We start from the raw sequence: 21,787 nt of genomic DNA on the forward strand, positions 1-21,787 counted from the left end.
GTCGGAAAGGCACCTCTGTACAGTTCCAGGTCCTTCGGGCAGTCCGGTGTCTTACTTCAGAGTCTGGCTGGTCCAGCCTCTAAAGTAAGACACCTGCTGGTATCCAGACACTGAAATCTTCTGGTAAGCACCCACACACAAAACATGATGATATAATTGATTGCCAGTCACCAGCTTTTACTTGATACTACACAACAGGTTTACAGAGAAATACGATGACAGTAGTGGGTGAGGTGTGGTAATTGTCAGCCCTGATTGATAGGCATTAATATGGGGACATTGCAGGGTTGCCCTTCATCAGGGAGCCAGGGGAAAGTGCACAGTTTGCTGCATTCCTCACTCTGGGGAGCACAGGGTGCAGAGGAACCTAGAATTGCCTCAGCTGGGGGACATGCAGACCTCCCCTGACTGTGTCTGCTGGAGCTGCAGTGGCCATGAACACTGAACCAAGACAAGCCAGATCAACAGGATGAGCATGGAATAGGATTGCTTCTCATTAAACTTCATAGAAAACTAAATAAAACGGAGAATTTTGGAGTAGTGCTCTGTTTTAGCACAGCTAAATCAATGCTTAAGGTTGGAAAACTAGAAGAAAATGTAACTGGAAGCCAAATTGACTAGCCCTTTTTTTTGCTAGAACATAGCGAATGGTAAGAGTTTAAAATATACACTTAAGGAAAAAAATATACTTGATGGAATTCTCATTTTAAAAAATGACTAAAAACAAATGGAAAAATTTTAACAATCCCTGTTTTGTAAGAAATCTTAAATACAAATCATTTAACTTTCTACAAGGGATACATTGTAAAGTTGGACAATTCTGCTCCCATTAAGGGAGTAAGAGAGGAAATTTCTGCCTAGTTATTGCCTATTGGGAAGACCCTCATAGCTCTGGGTGTAATCCACATATGGCTGCCAATAGAATGTCAGAACATTCTTCAGCTGCAGAACTTGTACAAGATACTTGTGAACTGACATGTGCAACAGTCAGTTTTTTGACCTTGACTGGAATTTATGGGAACTCAGCAGCATCACATAGCAACAAGGTAGAATGTTGTCTTATGATGCCAGAAAAATCCAAACTGGAACTGTAGGGGAAGTACGCTGAGAGCTTTAGGAGAAGCACATACTTTCGGGCAATTGTACTAGAAATGCTATGAAATACTGAAATGACTATATGAAAAGCAAAAGAAAAGAGGTGGTGAAATGAAGAGAAGAGGGTAAGAGGGAGCTTCCCAAAGCCAGTGGAAGTAACAAGCGATGGCTTCCCCATCAACATCAGCACCTGATGATTTCAATATATTTTATTCTCTGTGAGTCTGCATTTTATAATGTAGTTTGTATGGAGGGGATGGACATTCATTGAATGGAGTAGATGGAATTCATCTGAGCATTTTAAATGGAGCTGCAGCAATGAATTTTTTAAAGAATGAGTGTGCATTTGGTTGTGGGTATGGTTGTGCTTGAGATGGTGGAGAATGAGGTCCAGAAACCAGTTTGGGTACTCTTCCTAGTTCAGCATTCATGAACATGCTGGTGCTGCTGTTATCTGTGAAATCCACTGACCGGAATCAGTCTTGATTGTTGGCCAACAATTTTTCTTATCCTATTGAGCTAACAGAGAGGGGAATAGCCTGCCTGTGGGCCATTCAGAAAAGTTAATTTTTACTTCACAAATAAACTTAAAAATGAGTCAGTCTCCCGCTTTGCGTTGCAGTTTTGAAAGCACCGCTTGAATCTACATATTCATGGTTCCTGGACCTGCTTCTGGGAGAGCCTTGCTTTGCAGTCAGTTTTTTTCCACCACACTGAAAAACTGTAGGGCATAAATTGAACGCAGAGAAATGTCTGGGAAGCCTTTTGATTTTATTTTGCAAATTAATGATCCACGGTGGATCTAGAAAATTCCCCAGATTTTTCCTCCTTATTTTCTTCCCCCATGCTGATTCCTTATAAAGGCCTCAAAGTCTCACTAAACTGGTGGTAGCGGGCAAGAGAAGTTACCGTTCCGTTCTAACCCTCCTGGCCCTTTGCATCACAAAGAATGAGGAAAATAGGAGCAACTTGCAATGATCATGGGGAAAGGCTAAAAGGCTGAAGAAATATGAGCAAGGAACTGAACAATGCAATGAGCAAGATGATCAGAGGAACTGAACCTTTTGGCTGTGTCTAGACTGGCAAGTTTTTCCGCAAAATCATCTGATTTTGCGGAAAAACTTGCCAGCTGTCTACACTGGCCGTTTGAATTTCCACAAGAACACTGATGATCTCATGTAAGATCGTCAGTGTTCTTGCGGAAATACTATGCTGCTCCCGTTCGGGCAAAAGCCCTCTTGTGCAAATCATTAGCGCAAGAGGGCCAGTGTAAACAGCATAGTACTGTTTTCCGCAAAAAAGCCCCGATCGCAAAAATGGCAATTGGGGCTTTTTTGCGGAAAACCGTGTCTAGATTGGCCACGGACACTTTTCCGCAAAAAGTGCTTTTGCGGAAAAGCATCCTGCCAATCTTGACTTGCTTTTCCGAAAATGCTTTTAACGGAAAACTTTTCCGTTACAAGCATTTTTGGAAAATCATGCCAGTGTAGACGTAGCCATACAGTATGTTGGGGGGGATGAGGCTCTAAATATGGGAAATCTTTTGTAGCTGATTCTGTAAACTGCCAAGGGACCTTTCCTGTCTAGTGCCCATGAGCCACAGGAGTGCAGTGCATGATGTGCAGGAAAGTCCTGCCTTGAGGAGGGACTTTTCTTTAGATTGTATGTTTATAGCATTATTCTGGGGAGAGGACCCCATGTAGTCAAACCTCCCTGATTCAGTGTTAGAGCAGAGAGAGAAATGTGCTGGGGAGGCTGGAAGCAAACAAAAATCTGGGTTCATATTACATAAGGCTGAGTATAAAAAATTGCAATTCGCAAACAACGGCCAGCCAGAAGACTAACTTACTCTGACTCCTTGATGTGAGCAATGCTAGACAAAAAGAGTCTTCCATGTGGAACGCAGCACATGGTTTTGGGAAATACAAATGTATATGAGCAACACTGGTAAGGTAATGAGAGAGGATACACACACAGACAAAATGTGTGTGCAGGAAAATTCACCTGTCTGACCTGTGCTAGCCAGTGGGGGTTTTCCATCAGCTGTGCATTCAAAGAGCAAATGCATTCTAGAAGGGAGACCCTGCACGAGCCCATGTTTTAGTATGTTGCCATTATAATGATACATCAGTCACTCTCAGGGCCAGCCTGGCCGTGCAGGACCCTGTGGCCATGGGGGGAAGAGCGCTGCTGGCCGGCACCACGGGGATGGGGGGGGGGGCCTGGTGCTGCGGGAGCCAGGCACGCAGCACTTGATGGCAACTATGAGGGACGCTGCGCGCCCCTTACAGCTGCCATCAGGTGTCCCCCATCAGTTGGCGCCTCGGCAGCTGCCTTAGTCTGGCCCTGATCACTCTATAGGACATGCTGGGACGTGGTAAGGGAGGGAGGAGGAGAAGAACAAGGAGATAGAGCAAAAGCAGGGGAAACAAGCTCCCAGATTCCTTTGCTGTTGCCCTGTATTCAACCCTGCTAAAGCAGAGCCGTTCCCAAAGGGAGAGGCAGTGAAGGGAGACACCAGGGAGAGCTGCTGGTTTTCTTGCACTTGTAGGACCTTGTGTAAGTCTCCAGACAGGCCTCCTCGGAGAAAACGGAGGCTTGCCACAGCATTGTGGGAACCTTTGACTTTGAGTTAGATTAGGATGGAAGGGGGATGCAGAGCGGCTGCAACGTGACTGGCCTGCAGGGCTAATGCAGACAGTGCCCTAGGGTAAAACTATAGCAGTAACAGTCACCCGTTAACAAACACTGGGCTCAGGCCTGGAAAACGCAGCAAATCAACAGAGGGTCCATCGTGTGGAGAGGGTGGCCTGGCCCCAGAGCAGGGCAAGAGAACCCATTTGCTCTCCTGAAAACTTGCCTTCAGGTGCCTGGGAGGCAGATGTGGTGAGTGTACGTGGGAAATGCAGGCAGGGTCCTTCGCAGGGGACCGAGCAAAGCAGCCCTGGCAAACGCATTCTCCCCATGGGAGAGAGCCTTGCCCTGTGAGGTGCTGCTGTGGGTGCCTGTGAGCTATGAAACACCCTCCCTACCATTCAAGTCAATGGGAGTTAAGGGAGCTCGGCTCCTTGCAGGGCTGGATGTAAAGAGAGTGAGGAGAATGATCATCTCCCTCTTATATTAGCCCAAGACATCAGTCAATGGCCCCATGTTAGCTCCCCATCACATGGCATGCAGCAGCTCCCCTAAGACAGTGGTGCGCAACCCGTGGGTCGCGGTAGCAGATGTCTTCCTGGGGGCTGAAGCACATAGAGCCGGCCGTCTGGGAGCTGGGCCTGGCCATTGGCGGTCCCGTGGCATAGGGGTCATGGTGGAAAAAAGATTGTGCACCACTGCCCTAGGATACTCTGTTGGCTATTAATAGGGAGCCTACAGTCAGAGCTTGGCAAGTTGGGTGCCGCTAAGTGTAGGGATCCACCAAGTAGCAGCTTACTGTTAACTGGCTTGGGAAACTTCCCCCTGGTTAGCCAGCTGTGAAAGTGTGAGACTTCGCACCTAGCCCTCCCTGAGGGGGGCATTGCATTCACCCCATAGCATTTTAATGGTCCGCGTCAAGCTGCTTCTGTTACCACCAGCTCAGCCTCCGTCTGCTGCACTCGCGGTTGATGACATTGTGAAGGGCTGTGGTAGATTCCTCACCATGGATGCGGTGTGTCCAGAAGAGATGCTGTAGGGATTATTCTGGGGAAAGGCCATGCCCTGTGTGAGACAAGAGACCAGACTAGCTGACCACAATGGTCCCTTCTGGCCGTAGAAAGTAGGAATTGAACCTGAAGGGAACTTTGTTTCTCTCTGGAGGCAAGTGATCCCCATTGTTCTTCTTTGTGGCCCCTCAAGCCAGATTTGTCTCTAATGAGATTCTCCAGTATCTCCTCTCCTCAACCATAGAACAGGCTATATACATGGTACCTTCCTTTTCACAGGCTTTCAGATCCACAAGTATTTGATGCTGACCTGTGTTTCCTTTCATCCGATCTAGGCACTTCCTATCGCAACCCAAACGCCCTCTCAGGTAGGTAATATGAGTCTTCTGTTCGACCGTGTGTGTGTGAGCTGACCTCCCGTTTGACTGGGAGAGAACGGAAAGAAACAAGGCTTGCCTTCTGCAGCCACTGGTGTTGGGTTGAGCGGGGTGGGGGTTGGGGGACACTATGTCCCCTCCTAAGGAGGAGGGCTGAGTTGACAGAAGTGCCTCGTGTCTAGCTGGGTTAAAATGGAAATAGCTGTAGCCAAGTTGCACCAACTCTGATTATTTTAGTTGCTTCTTATGTCCCCTGACATCACCTCCCTCATTAATGCTGGGGGTTGCCTCTCCACTCATATTGCTGCCTGTTATCCCTGATCAGCCACAGCTAACTCAACCCACAGAGGCTAGAGCCACATGTGAAGATGGGCAAAGAACAATGTGTAAAGAAGCCTGGGAGAAACCTGGACCCAGGCGCTGAATGTGGAATTCAGGGGAAGGGCTGAGCTGGTAGGAGAGATGTGAAGCAGACAGAGGGTAAAGCTAAGTTGTGCTGTCACCTGCTAGGCCAACACAGGCCCAACCCCGAAAGGTGCAGTCAGTCGTGCCTGGTAGGTGAATAGTAACACTGGTGCCCCAAAAAAGACATAACCAAAAAACAAAACAAAACCACAACCCACTCCCCTGCAACCAAACAAAAACCAGACATAAAATGTAAATGCCAAGCCTCACTGGAATCGACTGGGCATGTCTGTCCACCTGTCTAGGTTGTCAAAGGAGAGGGAAAAATTGGTATTAAAAATGTATTTCAAAATCCCAGTGCTATAGACAGTGGGCTTGATCCTTCAAGTCTTCTGCAAACTCCTGATGAAGGCAGCGAGAGCTCCAGGACCAGAGCTTGCAAGGTCGAGCGGAATGGCAAGTGAACCCGATAATGGCAAATTAATTATCTGAATCCTTTCCAAGCAGAGGCTGGGTCACTGACATGCTAATTGAATAGTCCAGCAAGACAGAGACAACTTAGGCAAAGGCGTGGTCCCCAATTAAGTGTTCACTTTGCAGATATAACAACATGCACAACATTCAGTGCTGACCTGTCCAATGCATTTGGTGGGAAGTACTCGCACTGCTCCTTCGAGTGCTTGTTTGTGTGCATTCCAATCAGGGCTGTGTACGCATGTGCACAGAAGCGGGAAGATTTTTGCCGAACAGCAGCCGTCGGATCAGCTTAGGTGCTCTGTGGAGTGGTACCTACGTAGCGCCTGCTATAGAGCCTTGTTGACCTGCCAATCCCCCAGTTACTTCTTCCCGCTGGTGACAGCAGCTGGAACTCCTCACACTTGCTAGCGTTGCATGCTCCTACCAGTTACTGCACATAGGTTTCCTATAGTTGTCGTTTAGAGTTATTTAGTGATTAGTAGTTAGAATAGTTTTAGTTTTTGGGAAACTATCCCCTTTCTCTTTCTCCCGGGCCTCTATTATCACATCCCAGGATCCAGCAGACTGATATGCCACCCTCGACATAAAGAATGTATATTTTCATATCGGAAAGGTAAATTAAGGGACATGTGGCTACTGGTTAACCGGTGGGGACTGGAGCAGCTCCCCATCCACCTCAGGCAAGGGGCTGTTCCCGCTCCATATGGCTCTTTGCAGTCAGGGGCTTCCTGGTCCTGCCTCCCTGCTGCAGGCAGGGGCTGCTCCATCTGGCCGGAGTAGCCCTCATCTGCAGAGGGGAAACTGCTCCAACAAGTTCGCTCCTCAGCCTGCCCCCCTTTAATTGGTCAACTGGTTAAACATAATGTTTAGCTGGTTAACCAATTAAATGGGATTTTACGTCCTGACTATAAGGTAGCTTTCTTGATGCTTATAACCTGGACCAGGAGATTGTCAGAACTCAGAGCCCCCCATACCACGTTCTTTAAGGACAAGGTACAGTTAAGGCCTCCCCCGGTGTTCCTCCTTAAGGTGGTCTCTCAGTTCCATATTCTATCCTAAGCCATACTCTGGGACATGGGAACAGAGACTCCACATGCTGGACGTACGCAGGGCATTGGGTTTTTGCATTGAAAGGACTAGACTATTTAGGAAATGGGGCCAGTTATTTGTAGCTGTAGTGGATAGGATGAAAGGCCACCCTGAGTCATCACATGGATCTCCTCCTGGATAGGCTCATGTATCCTCAAATGTTACAACCTTGCCTGGGTCCTGTCTCCGCCAATTTTGGCACATTCTATTAGGCCACATCCACAGCATTTCTTGCTCAGTTTCCAACTCACGAGAGATGTTTTCCGTGACCAGAGACAATGCCGCCTTTGGCAGGGCAGTGCTCCTGTCAGCTCCTGGCTCTGACCCCCCCACCCCTCACAACACTTAGACGTGTGAGTCACCTGACTGGCATGCACACAAACAAGCACTTGAACAAGGAAAAACCATTACGTGCCTTCCATAACTGTCCTTTGAGATGCGATGTTCATGTTCATTCCAATACCCACTCTCCTTCTCTCAGTGGAGTAGCCTGCAAGAGGGAAGTGGGGGGTGGGTGAGTCAGCCAGGCTCTATATCGAGCGCCAGATCAGCACCACTCTAGGGGGCACCTACGCTGATCTGACGGTTGCTTCTCGGCAAAAATCTTCTGGCTTCCATGCACGCGCTGGCGCACCTGTTTGGAACAGACACAAACAACCCAGCTCGACGAACAACAGTTACGAAAGGTGAGTAACCAGTTTTTTTCCTCTGAATTTGTCAGTTTAACTCTGAGTGATCAGTGGACCCATGATGTTATTATTAGAGTAAATAGAAAAAAGCACTACTCTGACTGGGACTGAGTATTGTGCCAAGGACTTTGACAGTTGAAAATGGCTTTTGGAGAGAAGAGGCCAGTTTTACTGTGATAATGAGACTGTATAAAATACCAGTTCAGGTTTTGTTCTTGTTGACAATGCAGTTCTGAAACTGTGCATCTGGAGCATTTGAAGGATTCTAGTGAGGAATCCAACGATGAGACAAGCCCTAGCCAACCATACCAAGGACTGACTGGCCTGCGTAATTTGGGCAACACTTGCTACATGAATGCCGTTTTGCAATGCCTCTGCAGTATATCCCCATTGGTGGAGTATTTTCTCTCAGGGAAGTATGTAACCTCCCTGCACAAGTAAGTCGATTTATTTGTTATCTATTTTATTTTGCTACTTATTATTTGCATTGCCCTAGTGCATAGGAGCAAAGTCTGTGCCAGTGCCAAACAGCTGACTCACAAAGTACTTGTTTTTCTATCTCTGTATTACAAGTCTCTTTAAAAGCAATGAAGTTTCAGCTGGAGCCTGGCATTTAAAGCACAGAAACTCGTCTGCATAAGGAAAGCAGAAGTAGGATGCTTTGTTCTGATGTCTCCCTCCCATGCACCATCTTGGCCACTTCCTCACCCTGCTCTTCCTAGCTAATGTTCATCTTTTGGCTTCTCTCTGAATTCCCTCTTTTTCTGTTCTCACTGGGTTCTTATATCATACCCCCTTTCTGTGTCACCCCTTGGTTCACTCCATCCCTCCATGGGAGTGAGGTGTGTACAATGTGTTGGGTTCTGATTATTTACTTACTTGTGTCTTTGCTGGTGACGGTTGGTTGGTTTGCTAATTCTTACTTCCTGGGGGAGTTTGTTCCACAGTGTTAGACTGGCCCCTGGAAAAGTGATGTCTCTTGCACAGCAAAGCTTTCCCTTTGTGTGGAGAGCCTGCTGTGCCCAGAGCAGGGGTGGGCAATAATTTTTGAAGGGGGGCCACTTCACAAATTTCTGAAGTGGTCATGGGCCCCGGAAGGGGCGTCGCCTCAGGTAGAAGAGGCGGGGCCAGGAGGCTTCCCATGGTCCCCCGCCCACAGACCCTGATTGGCCTGGGGGCAGAGGAGCATGTGAAGTCTTTGTCCCCCTGCCCTCCAGTGCCTAGAGGGAACCACCAGCTGTGTGTCCCTGGTGGCAGCGGGAGACTTTGTGTGTTTGCCCCGCCCCCAGGCCAGTCAGGACCTGGGAGCATGTGAAGTCTCTCGCCCCCTGCTTCCACCCTGCCAGGGGTGCGCGGTGCCTAGAGGGAACCACCAGCAGTTTTGAACAGCTGGCAGTTCCGTCTGGTGCCACGCACCCCTGGAGAGGAGGAGACTGCACGTTCCCCTGTCCCCAGATCTCGATTGGCCTGGGGGTGGGGAAGCAGCAGAGCGACCGCAAGCCAGATCAGCCAGCTTGCTGGGCTGGATCCAGCCCAAGGAGGCTGTCTTGCCCACCCCTGGGGTAAGAGATTTGGGTGCACGAGGGCCTGTGAGGTCTGGGACAAAGTTTGGGTGAAGGAGGCAGAAGACAGGGGTGCAGAAGGCAGTGATGGGGTATGGTGCTTGATCTGGGGCAAGGGATTGAGGTGGTGTGTCCAGGAGGGAGTATGGGCTCAGGAGTGGAAGGGGGGTTGGATTATGTGGGGCAGGAGGGCAGAGGGCTGGAGGTGGGAGGGGTTGGAATGCCAGAGGCAGGCTCTGGCCTGGAAACTTACTTGTGAGACTCCCAGCCAGCAGTCCAGCTAGTTTCTCAGGCTGGTGCCTGTCGTGAGGCTGCGGGGCCATGTGCTCTGTGAATAAGAGCCTGAGGGGAGGGGGCAGTCGTACTTCGTGTGCTGCCTGTTTTTCAGACAAGCAGCTCCCAATGGCCAGAGACTGTCCATTGTGGGATTGTGCTGGGGACAGGAGCAGCCGTGAAGCACCTGCTCCCTCCCCCCCACATGCTCCCTCCCCCGTTTGTCTGTGAAAACCAAACGGCCCAGCAGCTGCTGGTCTGAGCAGTGTGTGGGAGCAGGGCAAGCACGGGAGTCTGCCCAAGCCTCCCTGCTGCGTCTGTGGGCCGGATCCAGTGGCTTGGCAGGCCGGATCCTGCCGCGAAGGGTGTTTTGCCCAGGCCTGGCCTAGAGAGTGAAGTTGTCAACCACAGGCTGGGTCCCAGGGCTTTGGACAATCTTCCAGGTATCCTGGGCCAGGCCGGGGAGCACTGTGATGAGAAGGGTTGAGTCCTTGCACTTGATCCGATATTCTACGGGAAGCCAGCAGAGGGCAGTTTGGATGTGCTTGTGGGTAATGAGGAGACTGGCTGCAGAGGTCTGTACTAACTGGAGTTTCTCTAGCACTGAAGACTTTCTGCCCAGGTATATTGCACTGCTGTAATCCAGCTGAGAAGGGACCAAAGCATGAATTACTGAGGCCAAGTCATTCACCAGGACAGGCTGGAGTCTCCTAATGAACCAGATGATAGGGAGCATTACTCACGGATGCTGCTCAAGTGGCGCTTAGCATCAGAGGACTCCAAGAGTCCTTCTGGACGATGGACTGAAATAGCCTCTTGGGAGTGTGATCCTTCAACCAACAGAGTCTGGGCTGCGCCTATGGAGTCCTCAACATACTCCCTTGGCCCATTCAGCCTGGGTGTTGCATTTTAGTGTCAAACCCAGCCACTATATCTTTGTACTGCAACTAAAACTTCCTTTTATTCTCCCTCAGGGAAAACGGGGAGGTGGCTACCGCCTTTGCCTATTTGATGGCCGATATGTGGCTGGGAGAGTTTGAGTGTGTCTCACCAGAGGTGTTTCGTTCAGTCATCGGTGACCTGTGCCCGGCTTTTACCGTGAAGACTCAGCAGGATGCACAAGAGTTCCTGATTTATGTACTGAACGAACTACATGAGGCCCTTAAGAAGGTGAGACCGCAGTTGTGGCCTGCTGGGCACTTCTGTCTCCTTTCTGCCATTCATTATGGCATAGCATGGAATACAAAGTGTCTCTTCTCTCCCTCCATACTGTACACAATGCTGCTGTCAAACTCATTGGCCTCTCTCTTTGCTCCAGCTGCTGTACACATTGCAACCTTTAACTCCTTCATTCGCTTCCTGTTCCACATCCAAGTCAAGCTCTGTAGCTACATCACTTCCTTCAAATGCTTCCTTAAACCACTTTCCCAGCAGTAAGTCCCCCACCCTACCTGCCCTGAGCACTATCCAGTGGTTTCTCACCTCTCTTTGGTTCGGTGGTCTTTGCGATAGTGGGCCTAGCTTACCATGGCTATATAAAGTGCCACACGGTACATAATTTGAAATCATTAATACCAAATGCTAACTTATGTAGCCAATGGCCAGGCACTCTGGTTTGTAAATGCACCAAGTGCTTTCGCAGAAGTTGTTATCTGTGTGCCAAAAGCTCGGCTTTAGAATCATTGCAGAGGAAAAATTGGATGATTTTTCTTGCCCTATTTACAATTCCAGGCTTAGGCATCTCAGCACTTAGACAGCAAGTAGGGTTGCCAGATGTCTGGTTTTGAACCAGACAGTCCAGTGTTTGAGCTTTCTGTTCAGGAAACAAATTGAGAAAATATAAATGAGAAAATATAAATGTCTGGTATTTTCTAAATAAGATGTAATGTAGATTGTGAAGTAATGTCAAGTGTGTCCGGTATTTTTGTTGAAACCATCTGGCAACCCTAACAGCAAATGAGAAGCTAGAAAGTACCACGGTGACATCAAGTGTTACTGCTCTTCTGGAAAACTTGGGGCACTCTCTGAATCCCTGATATGTGCTGCTTGGGCAAGGGATTCATTTCGGTTAGCTCAACCCTAGAGCTCCAGTTTATAATTGGCATTTCTGTTGTTTGCTCTGGGATTGGCAGGAGAAAGAAGAAGCCAGAAGGTGGTGGAACAAGGGAGTGCTCCATACTGCACCCTATTGTGAGGAGCAATGGAGAGTGGTTCCTTCATGCAGAGAAAATAAAAGAATATGCCTCCCAGGGAAACGCCATTGGAAGGAAGGGAGAGGCAGAGGGGCTGGCACTTGAGACTGGGGAGGTGTCTGAAATTTTTACAAAAAAAACCCCAAAACAAAAACTTTGTGGCTATGTCTACACTGCAGGCTTTTTGCGCAAGAACAAACGTTCTTGTGCAAAAACTTGCAGAGTGTCTACACCGCACATGCGTTCTTGCGCAAGTAAATTTACAGTACAGCGTCGGAAAACAGGGCTTCTTCCGGAAGAGTTACTCCTCTCCCCATGAGGAATAAGCTTTCTTGCGCAAGAGCTCTTCCACAAGAGGGCAGTGTAGACAGGCAACATTAATTTCTTGCACAAGTAAGCCATATGGCTAAAATGGCCATCAGGGCTTTCTTGTGCAAGAGAGCGTCCACACTGCCATGGACACTCTTGCGTAAAAACACATGGCAGTGTGGATGCGCTCTTGTGGTAGACCTTTAGCACAAGAACTCTTGCGCAAAACAATTCTTGTGCAAGAAGCCTGAAGTGTAGACATAACCTATGTGTCTGAAGCTGAAAAGATCTTAACAAGGCCCTGACCCTGCACACACATAGGAAATTTCTCAGCTTTATGCACCATGAGTAGCCCTCTTGATGTCAGTGGAACTACTCAGTGTACAGTGTTAAGCACATGCTTACAAGCTGGCCACAAAAAGGCTTCAGACTGCAATAGGCTGATGGTTGCCGGTGCTGCTAAGTGGAGATGACTGCACCATACATTACAAATCGTATTCATTACAAACATTCCCCCCTTTCTTGATTAGCTCGTCCTTTACAATCCAGAGCTCCTTTCAGGAAGGTAGTTTCTCCTCTGTAAGTATTTGCTGGAAGTTCTGAAGAATAACTTTCTGTGTATAAGGGCTTTAGTTGTTCACATCAACTGTTCATTATTTGTGTGCTGTGACTGATCTAGCTTCTGCTTCTGAATGAATGACTGACGTCTTTTTTTTTACAAGTGATGACTAATAAACTTCTGATTTGGATTTTCAGGCAACTTCATGCTAAAACTCATGAAAACACAGGAATTTAACTGAATTCTAACAAATAAGAACGAATTTCTCCCCAGGAGTCAGAGTGAACTTGTCAGGGATGCTATTATGCATGAACCACATCTCATTACTCAACCAGGGCCCTAGTTGTAAATTATAGAACACATACATGTGTTATAAAGAAGCAGAATAAATACCAGATTATAAATAATGTGTTTTTACTGCCAACTGAGAACACGTGTGCTTTCTTGACAGCCCCATACAAAGTCTGTTTGGATGGTTTTGTGACAGTTGGTGTCAGTAGTTTGTTGGGTTTTTTTCGTGCAGTCATACAAAAGAAGATGCTATGGGAACACATCCACTTCAAGGGAAGATAGGAGAACAGGCAGTGAAACATCAATCATCACCCAGCTATTTGAAGGACAGCTTAATTATGACATTACATGCCTGGAGTGCCAGACCACCACCGATAAGAATGAGGTTTTTACAGTTCTCTCTCTTCCCATCCCTTCTGAGAGTGCATGCTCTCTACAGGTAGGACTTCTAGTAGCCCCTCCCAGCATCTGGTGTCTTTGCTCAGTACAGGGGGTGGAAGGTGTTTACGTAAACAGACTCTTAAGGAAACATGTTCCCAGCACACACCAGTTCCAGGACATCATCATCTTTTCAGGAAAGAATTGGCCTTAGGTTTAGAGGAGATGCTAGCTCCGACTTGTATTGTTCTTTTGCTAGTTCAGGTGGTGGTGCTTAGAAATGCCCTTGGATTATTGTGGGGTGAGGATGGCCAGAGAAATGTCTATTTTATTTTGTATTGTAAAGAACACACCAAAGAGGCTTTTTCTCTCAAATTCTCACTTATCAAAATGCCTCCCTTAGAGGGAAACATACTCAATGTCAGTTGCTTTGTGTTCAAAGTACACTCAGAGACAGGCCCACAGGGAGGGTAAAGGGGGAAGTTGTCCTGGGGCCTGGTGATTCAAAGGAGCCCAGGTTTTCGGCAGTGCCCAAATCCTTAGCCTTTTATATTGCCTGTGCAACATGCTCTGGGCAGTTCTTCTGGATGACTGGAGAGGTAAGGGTGCTGCATGGCGTGCTCCAGGCAGTGCTGGGAGGGGTGGCGCTGCAGTCTGGGTGGCACGGAGGGTCGGCTGTCCTTGGCCTTGTCCCTTCTCAGAGTATGGAGCCTCCCACCTTGCCTGGGGGCCTGGTATAGCTGATAGCTCCCTCGCTCACAGAGCTTTAGTGAGCCATTTTAGTTCCTTAGGCAAGCAAGCGTATGTGCGCCCCCTATTGGTTTTTACGATGACATGCGTTAGGATATCATACAGTAATGATAATGCATTTTATTTTTGCCTCTTGGTGCAGTACGTAGGCAATAAAAAATAGTTATGATTCTTTTAGATGCTAAATTAATTTTCACACAAGCCTATAGTATCCTCCCATATAAACTTTAAGTAACCTCATTGAGAGGTATTGGAAAAAAAGGGGCTGAAAAGAACCGTAACATAAATATGGATACTTCTATTACTTAATGGCATAAAGCATATGTAGAAAGACATAACACTGCATTTCTATTTATAAAAATAAAAAGGGATCCTGCTGGTTTTCCATTCCCAGTGAGAACTGTGGCTAAATAAACAGCCACCTCTCTCACTGGTAAATAAAAGTCACTCAAAAGTAAACAAAGGATGAATTTACCATGGAAGCACTTGAATTACCATCATCACGTCTGACTCAGTATGAGCAGAAGCCAGCCTTTCTTTGGCCTTTATATAAGCAAAACAGCCATGAGGTGGGGGTGGATGGATGGAGGGGCAGATTGTAAGATCTGTTTTTTTACCTTTTGAATTGTGATTTTATTTGTCTAAGTGTGTTGATTATTGTTTGCTTCCTGGTAGATTATGGTTGGTTTATACCTGATCATTTCTCCTGCTAAATCCTGCCAAGCAAATTCTAATTATGCCCCTTTAAAGGCGAAGAATTATAGCCCATGGCTTGTTTGTATAAGGCCAATGTGGGAAGTATCGTTCAGCTAGGGATGCTATGTTGTGACAACTGATGAGGCATGACACAGCCTGCATGCACTAGATGACCCTTATGCCTCCCCTCAGCCCCTATTTACTAGTTCTGTCATTCCCTCCCGGATCTCCCTCAGCAGCCTCTGGGGGCTCTCCAGGTTCAGAAGTGTTATTGCTTCCTGGTGCATTGATGGGGAGGAGCACATGCCTGCTGGGCAGCTGAGTTGAAAACAATGAGCAGAGCAGTCCCGGGGGGCATTGTGGGATACCAAGGGAGGCCAGTTATGTTGACAAAATGAACTGCAGCATCCTCACTAATGCTTCATTGCTTTGCCTTTGCCACAGAAAGTTCGACATCTCTTGTCCAGTGAACCACCTGTGTTTTTACCTGTCTGAGCATCTGAAAATTGTCCCGAGCCCAACATTAGAGGCCTTTTAAAAGAAAAAGCCAATCACTGTTGTGTGCGAGCACCTTTCTGCCAGTTTAATGGAGCATTATGACAAGTGGATCAAGGGAGCAGAGCCAGTTCTTACCCATATGCAGAACACATACAGGGCACCTGAAAATCTGGGGCACGACTGGGTCCTAATGTCCAACAACCTTCCTCTTCCTATCTCTGTTCTGTGGCTCTGCTTCCTTCAGAGAGGATCTAGTTAACTTAAAAGTGAAAAAGCCCGCTAGACCTATTAGCAGACAAGAGGTAATGAAACCATTTAACAGGCAGTTCCAACCCCAGGTAAAGACTGTGGTTGTGTCTAGACTGGCCAGTTTTTCCGGAAAATCAGCCGCTTTTCCGGAAAAACTTGCCAGCTGTCTACACTGGCCGCTTGAATTTCCACAAAAGCACTGACTTCCTACTGTAAGAAATCAGTGCTTCTTGCGGAAATACTATTCTGCTCCCGTTCAGGCAAAAGTCACTTTTGCGCAAAAGGACCAGTGTAGACAGCTCAGATTTGTTTTGCACAAAAAAGCCCCGATCGTGAAAATGGTGATCGGGGCTTTTTTGCGGAAAAGCGCATCTAGATTGGCACGGATGCTTTTCTGCAAAAAGTGCTTTTGCGGAAAAGAGTCCGTGCCAATCTAGATGCTCTGTTCCGAAAATGCTTTTAACGGATAACTTTTCCGTTAAAAGCATTTCCGGAAAATCATGCCAATCTAGACGCAGCCTGTCAGTTTTTGAATTCACTGTGCTAATTTACAGGATCTTAGATTAAAATGTGTTTAAAAAATATTTCATTAGTCTGTTGATGAAGATTATAGTCACATCTCTAAAAATCATCCTCTCCAGCAGCCATTGGGCATAGGGACACCGGTTTAATTGTAATGCAAAGGGCCCCATAAATACTAAGGACACCCTGAGAAGGGAGCTCCTATTCCGCTCTCTGTAACAATGAATTAGGTTGGGGCAGCAACAAGCAAGGGTAGGTCACAGTAACAGGAAAACGGCTGAAGAAGGGCACGGCCATGTTTAACCCCTACTGAGAGTTGACTAAAAAGGCATGCTTTAATTGGGCACATTTTTACTTTCTTGTCTCTAGTGTTGCTTCTCCCTAACTGTGAATCATAAGTAGCTGAGGACTTCATCATTTTCTGTGTCTGAACACTTTCTCCTAAGTGTGGAAGCTCCTTTGTCTCCCCAGTTTTTGCAAACAGGGCAGGTGGCTCATTCCATTGGGTTAACTGTTACCCTTTTTTGCTTCCCTATGCTGGAACTTTGCCCACTGCTACCATCTGGCAGCTCCTCACTTCAGGGCTTAACCTCAACTCCCCCCCCCCCATTTTGCTCCAGCCCTCAGCACTACCTGGTGCATGCAGCAGTTCCTTCCCCCACCAGCTAGCCCTCAGAGCCGCCCAGAGCGGCCCATGGAGGGCTCCAGCAGTGATTTAAAAGCTCTAGGGCTTGGCTGCCACCACTTCTGTGGTAGTGGCAGCAGTCAGGAGCACCAGGTCCTTTTGAGTTGCTGGGCACTGGGGCTACTGCTCTCTTTGCCTGGGCCGTACACACTCAAAGTCACAACCTAATTGAATCATGAGACAAACTTTCCTCTGCTGTGTACAAATGCTGCACAAGATGACCTCCGCAACCAGGCTTCTTGAGAGACCCTCTCTAACCCAGCTTAATGGTCTGAAATTCACTTCTCTAGAAGTAGTTATGGCATTTGTTTTATCGAACACATTTTCCCTCCACAGGACTGCCTTGAATGTTTCTTCCAACAAGACACACTGACCTGGAACAATCAAATTCATTGCTCCTTTTGTGAAACTAAACAAGATGCTGCAGTAAAAGCCAACATAGGAAAGGCACCAAAGATGGTTATTTTTCACTTAAAGAGGTACAGATTGCATCTGGTAGGACAGCTGCATCTCTGATTTACATGAGACATAGGACAGTCACTTGCATTAAGAGGGTAGGGAAACTCATCACATGCTGTCTTTTTGCACACACAGCATCTGGATAGTTACAAAACTGGAAAAGCATGTGAGTTGGACTCCTGATAAACCCGGAGAATGTGTTACTTTATCCAGTCCATCAAATGGCACTCAGTGTATTTCTGTACTGCTTCTCCTTCTGCAAGAGAGGCAATTCTGAAAGGGGAGGGATTGGTCACAGAGGGGAAAGCGATGGAATTGTGAAATTAATGAAGGACAAAGGATGGTTGTTATAAAATTGTATCACACTGATGAATGGAATTTCGGAGCACAGATCATGCTAGCTCTGATAGCCACTTACAGAACTACTAGCTATTGTGAGGGACAAAACCAGAAAACAGTGTTCTGCAGGTAGAGCATTATTCCTCCACGCACTCCTTCACCAAACGGGGGGAGGGCGGGGCGAGAGAATCGACAATTGCATTTGTCTAATATTTTAAAATTGTATGTCTCATAGCCACTTTGCCCTCAATATTGCAAGTGGGTGAGGAAAAAAAAGGAATTTGCAAATGCAGGCTACAAATACAGTTGGATTATTTCTATGCCCAGCATTCCTTGCTAAGGGCACATCTAAACTATGTTTTTTTTCAAAAGAGGATTTGCAAATTCAGCAAGAATTTGCATATCTTCTTCCGATCTCACTTTCGAAAGAGGATCTTTCAAAAGTGAAAGTAGCCTGGATGCGTTTTTTTCAGGGAAAAACCCCCCACCTTTTTTGAAAAACCCACATAAACCTCTTTTGTTAACTAAGAGAGGTTTTTTTTCGGAAAAGGGGTTTTTTTTCCGAAAAAAAATGCATCCAGACTACTTTCACTTTTGAAAGATCCTCTTTAGAAAGTGAGATTGGAAGATATGCAAATTCCTGTGGAATTTGCATATCCTCTTTTGAAAATTCTACATAGTCTACTCTAGACATAGCCTAAGTCTGATCATGTATCAATGCTGTTTTTAAAAAGTGGTCATTTCCTACTCCTTCCATGGAATGAGTATCCATCTCATTCCTTTGGGTCTCAGTAGCTGCTGAGCGAGTAGTTACGCTGGCACGGTCCGTACCACAATGGCCAGAATCATCTGTAGGGCCACAAATGGATTTAGCTTCCTTTTTGCAGCATGCGTCTTCTGACTCTGCACTCCCAACACATACTTATAGTCTAAAAAAAGAAAATTTCACAAAGCAAGAACCCATTTGTTCTTATTGCAAATGTCACTTGCAGGGTATTTATTTAATCTTTGTTGGGGATAGTAATTTTCTACCCACTTGTAATTCTTAGCATTAATATAGGACTTTACATATCAAAGAGCTGTACGGGTGGTATCTATTTCTCCCTGTGCCCATGTGAAGTCAGGTAAAAATACAGTATTGCAACAACTGAAAGCATTTATAGTGGAAAATACTGTCTCAAAACAATTTTTTTTTCAGGTTTGACTGTCAAGGCAGTTACAAAAGGAAACTGGGAACTAACATCTACTATCCACTAAGCAACTTGGACCTTTCTCCTTATATTTATCCACTCTTTCGGAAGAATCCAAAATACAACTTGTGTGCTGTGGTGGTAAGTTGGATGCAAAGTTCTAGCCCTGCTTTATTTGTAATATTATGAATTAGGGATGTAAAATCCCATTTAATTGGTTAACTGGTTAAACATATTAATTGGCTAACCAATTAAAGGGAGGGGGGCTGCCTCTGGGCTTGGCTGGAACGGTGTCCCGATCAGAGCAGCCCCTGTGTACAGTGGACCCCCTACAAGGCTGGAGCAGCTCCGTGCTCACGGCAGGCATGGAGCTGTTCCAGCCCCACCAGTTGACCTTAACAGGTAAGCCTCACCCATTAAGGGTGAGGCTTACTGGTTAACTGTTCATATCCCTACTATGAATGTTTATTTGAATGAAATCAGTGTTTGATCTTTGTCCTAAGAAAATGAGCAGGCAACTGCCTTAGCACCCAGGCTACGTCTAGATTGCATCCCTTTTTCGTAAATAAGGGATAAGCGATCTTTCGGAAAAGGCTTTATTTTCCGAAAGATCTGCATCTAGACTGGCGCTTTTTTCCGGCAAAACTCCGAGCCAAAAAAAAGCGGCAGCCATTTTTATGCTAATGAAGCGGGGGAGATTTAAATCCCCACTTCATTAGCAATTGCGATACATCTAATTTGCATCCCTTTTACGAAAAAGGGATGCAATCTAGACGTAGCCCCAAAGTTTACAGAATGGGGATGGAGGAAAGAGTTACAGCTTCAACCGTCACTTATTTACACAGAGCTGCCATTTCAGAGTTAGGAGAGGTCTCCTCACCTAAAGTATTACTGATCAAACTAGCTCATTTTTCACTGGCTAGTGGAAGATGGCCGGGTACCACGAATGAAAATAGCGTAAATGTTCTTTGGTTTTCAGGATTCAATTATAATTACAGGCCTGTACAAAGACACAATTCGAGTGTCTGGCAATGTGGAATATAAGACGCTAGTCCCCAGCCTTGTTATAACATGACTTCATCTTGCCTGTGTACATGAGGCCAAACTGCTCTTTAAGTGCTACTGCTTTATAACTATGTTATAGCTTTGCACAAAGATGAACACATGTTTGATGTCACTGTACAAGTAGTATCAAATTATTTTATTACATGGATGCAGTACTATTGTATTATTATGCAATGCCCCACAGGGCATTCCTGTGTAGACAGAACTTGTGTCTTGCAAGTAGGAATGTTAAGGGTCAACCAGTTACTTGGGGTGTGTCTACACAGCAGGGCTTAACTCAAAATAAGCTACACAAATTGAGCTACATCAATTGCACAGCTTATTTCAAAATAGGGAGCATCTACACAGCACTTATTTAAAAACAGTGCACTCTTCCTCTGACTTCCCTTACTCCTCGTACAATGAGGGTTACAGGAGTCGGAGTAAGAAGTCCTCCAGCTTGACAGTATTTTGACATTATTTCGAAATAACTGCCTGTTGTGTAGACGTGGACTAAGTAATTTTTAAATAATGCTAGTTATTTCAAAATAATGTTGCTGTGTAGACGTATCCTTGGTTACCTGGTAAGCATCACCCTTGCTGGCATGCTTACCAGGGTAACTGGTTAACCGGTGGCCCGGCTGGGCTAGAATAGACCTCCCACTTGATATGGGAAGGGGCTACTCCAGCCTACTGGGGCCTACTGTGCCTACCCATGGTGAAATAATACAATACTGGGCAAACACTGACAGAGAACCGGTCAGCAATCCCTTCAAGCTAATTGCACTTTTTTGTCCAACAGTTGATGCAGGCTGTGTAGTAAATGCCCTTTATTCAAAGACCCTCTTTCTTTTCCTGACTGTTTGAAAGTGCTTCCACCTGAGTTTTGCTGGGAGATGGATTTGCCAGGTCAAGGCCACTAACTAGTCTGTAAGGGTATGTCTACACTATAGTGGAAGATCCAAGCTGCCGCTGTCGATCTTCCAGAGTACGAATTAGCGGTCTAGTTAAGACAGCTAATTCGAAGTGAGAGGGGCACTCCAGTCGATGCTGGTAGTCCTGCTTTCACAAGGAGTAAGGGAAGTTGAAGGAAGCGTGTTCTCCCTTTGACTTCCTTCAGTGTAGACAGTTCCAAAAGCCAAGCTACTTCACTATGCAATTAACGTAACTGAAGTTAGCTTCAGGGGATAGCTGAGTTAGTCTGTTACAGAAAACAACAACAAATGGTCTGGTAGCACTTTATACACTAACAAAACATGTAGATAGTATCATGAGCTTTCATGGGCACAGCCCACTTCTTCAGATGACTGGAGTTATGAGTAGGGGATATGAAAACTCGAAATAAATAGGAGAGGGAGAAGAGGGGGGGACAAAAAGAAAAAAAGGAAAAAGGAAGGGGTGAGAAACAGGGCATCATTAAGTAGCTGAAGAATGGGTACTTAAACCTAAGCAGATCAAAGTAAATAGATAGATGCTTTGTCCTGTAGTGTAAACATACCCTGTGCAACAAATGTAATTATTGGCCAGGCAGCATTTGCTTGTTCATCCTGGCCCAGAGCTCTACCTATTTCAAGTGTTTCTTTTGGGTAAAGAGAAACTGGAATTTTATTTTTTTCTTCAGCTTAACAGCTCAGTGCAAATTAAAATGATCATCAGATTCTAGCTTTACGTCTGTTAAATTTGAAAGGGAATCTCTCTCTTTCTCTCCGAATGTTGCTGTTGTAGAACCATTTTGGTTATCTGGATGGGGGCCATTATACGGCATTCTGCAAGCACACGCTCACCCAGAACTGGTACAGCTTTGATGATGCCCAGGTCAGCGAGATTCCACAATCCTCAGTACAGTCTGCTGCAGCTTATCTGCTGTTCTACACCTGTAAAGCCTTCTCTGTGCCCACGAAAACCACTAAGTACTAGGAAAACGTCTGTGTGAGAGCAGTCCAATTGCTAGAATTCATTGACAATGACAACTAAGTCCTCTTTTGCCATTAAATGAGTGCATTTCCATTGTGTAA

The 21,787-nt window shown here is 46.3% G+C and overlaps 1 protein-coding gene across 3 annotated transcripts; it reads left to right on the top strand.

Annotated features, from left to right (window-relative positions):
* The first annotated feature begins 1,070 nt into the window (after positions 1–1,070).
* USP50 (ubiquitin specific peptidase 50) lies at positions 1,071–21,787 on the top strand. 3 transcript variants are annotated; one of them, XM_025179576.3, is made up of 8 exons: positions 1,071–1,313; positions 5,075–5,107; positions 8,007–8,213; positions 10,586–10,781; positions 13,195–13,347; positions 17,077–17,219; positions 18,737–18,869; positions 21,498–21,787. In XM_025179576.3, the coding sequence occupies exons 1-8, from the start codon at positions 1,261–1,263 to the stop codon at positions 21,687–21,689; spliced, it is 1,110 nt and encodes a 369-aa protein (XP_025035361.1). In that variant the 5' UTR covers positions 1,071–1,260; the 3' UTR covers positions 21,690–21,787. The 3 variants fall into 3 exon arrangements, with proteins under 3 accessions (XP_025035361.1, XP_025035359.1, XP_025035360.1); XM_025179574.3 differs by having other exon boundaries at positions 1,077–1,313; positions 13,195–13,401; XM_025179575.3 differs by having other exon boundaries at positions 1,086–1,220; positions 13,195–13,401.

This window comes from Pelodiscus sinensis, chromosome 14 (genome assembly GCF_052426305.1).
Source record: "Pelodiscus sinensis isolate ZL-2025 chromosome 14, ASM5242630v1, whole genome shotgun sequence".
Lineage (NCBI taxonomy): Eukaryota > Metazoa > Chordata > Testudines > Trionychidae > Pelodiscus > Pelodiscus sinensis.

Excerpts from the sequence above, each read along its gene's own strand:
- USP50 (XM_025179574.3), top strand. The coding sequence starts at position 1,261 with ATGGCTTCCCCATCAACATCAGCACCTGATGATTTCAATATATTTTAT. Across the intron at positions 10,782-13,194 it reads TACATGAGGCCCTTAAGAAG|TCATACAAAAGAAGATGCTA; the intron begins GTGAGACCGCAG and ends TTTTTCGTGCAG. Across the intron at positions 17,220-18,736 it reads GTTATTTTTCACTTAAAGAG|GTTTGACTGTCAAGGCAGTT; the intron begins GTACAGATTGCA and ends TTTTTTTTTCAG.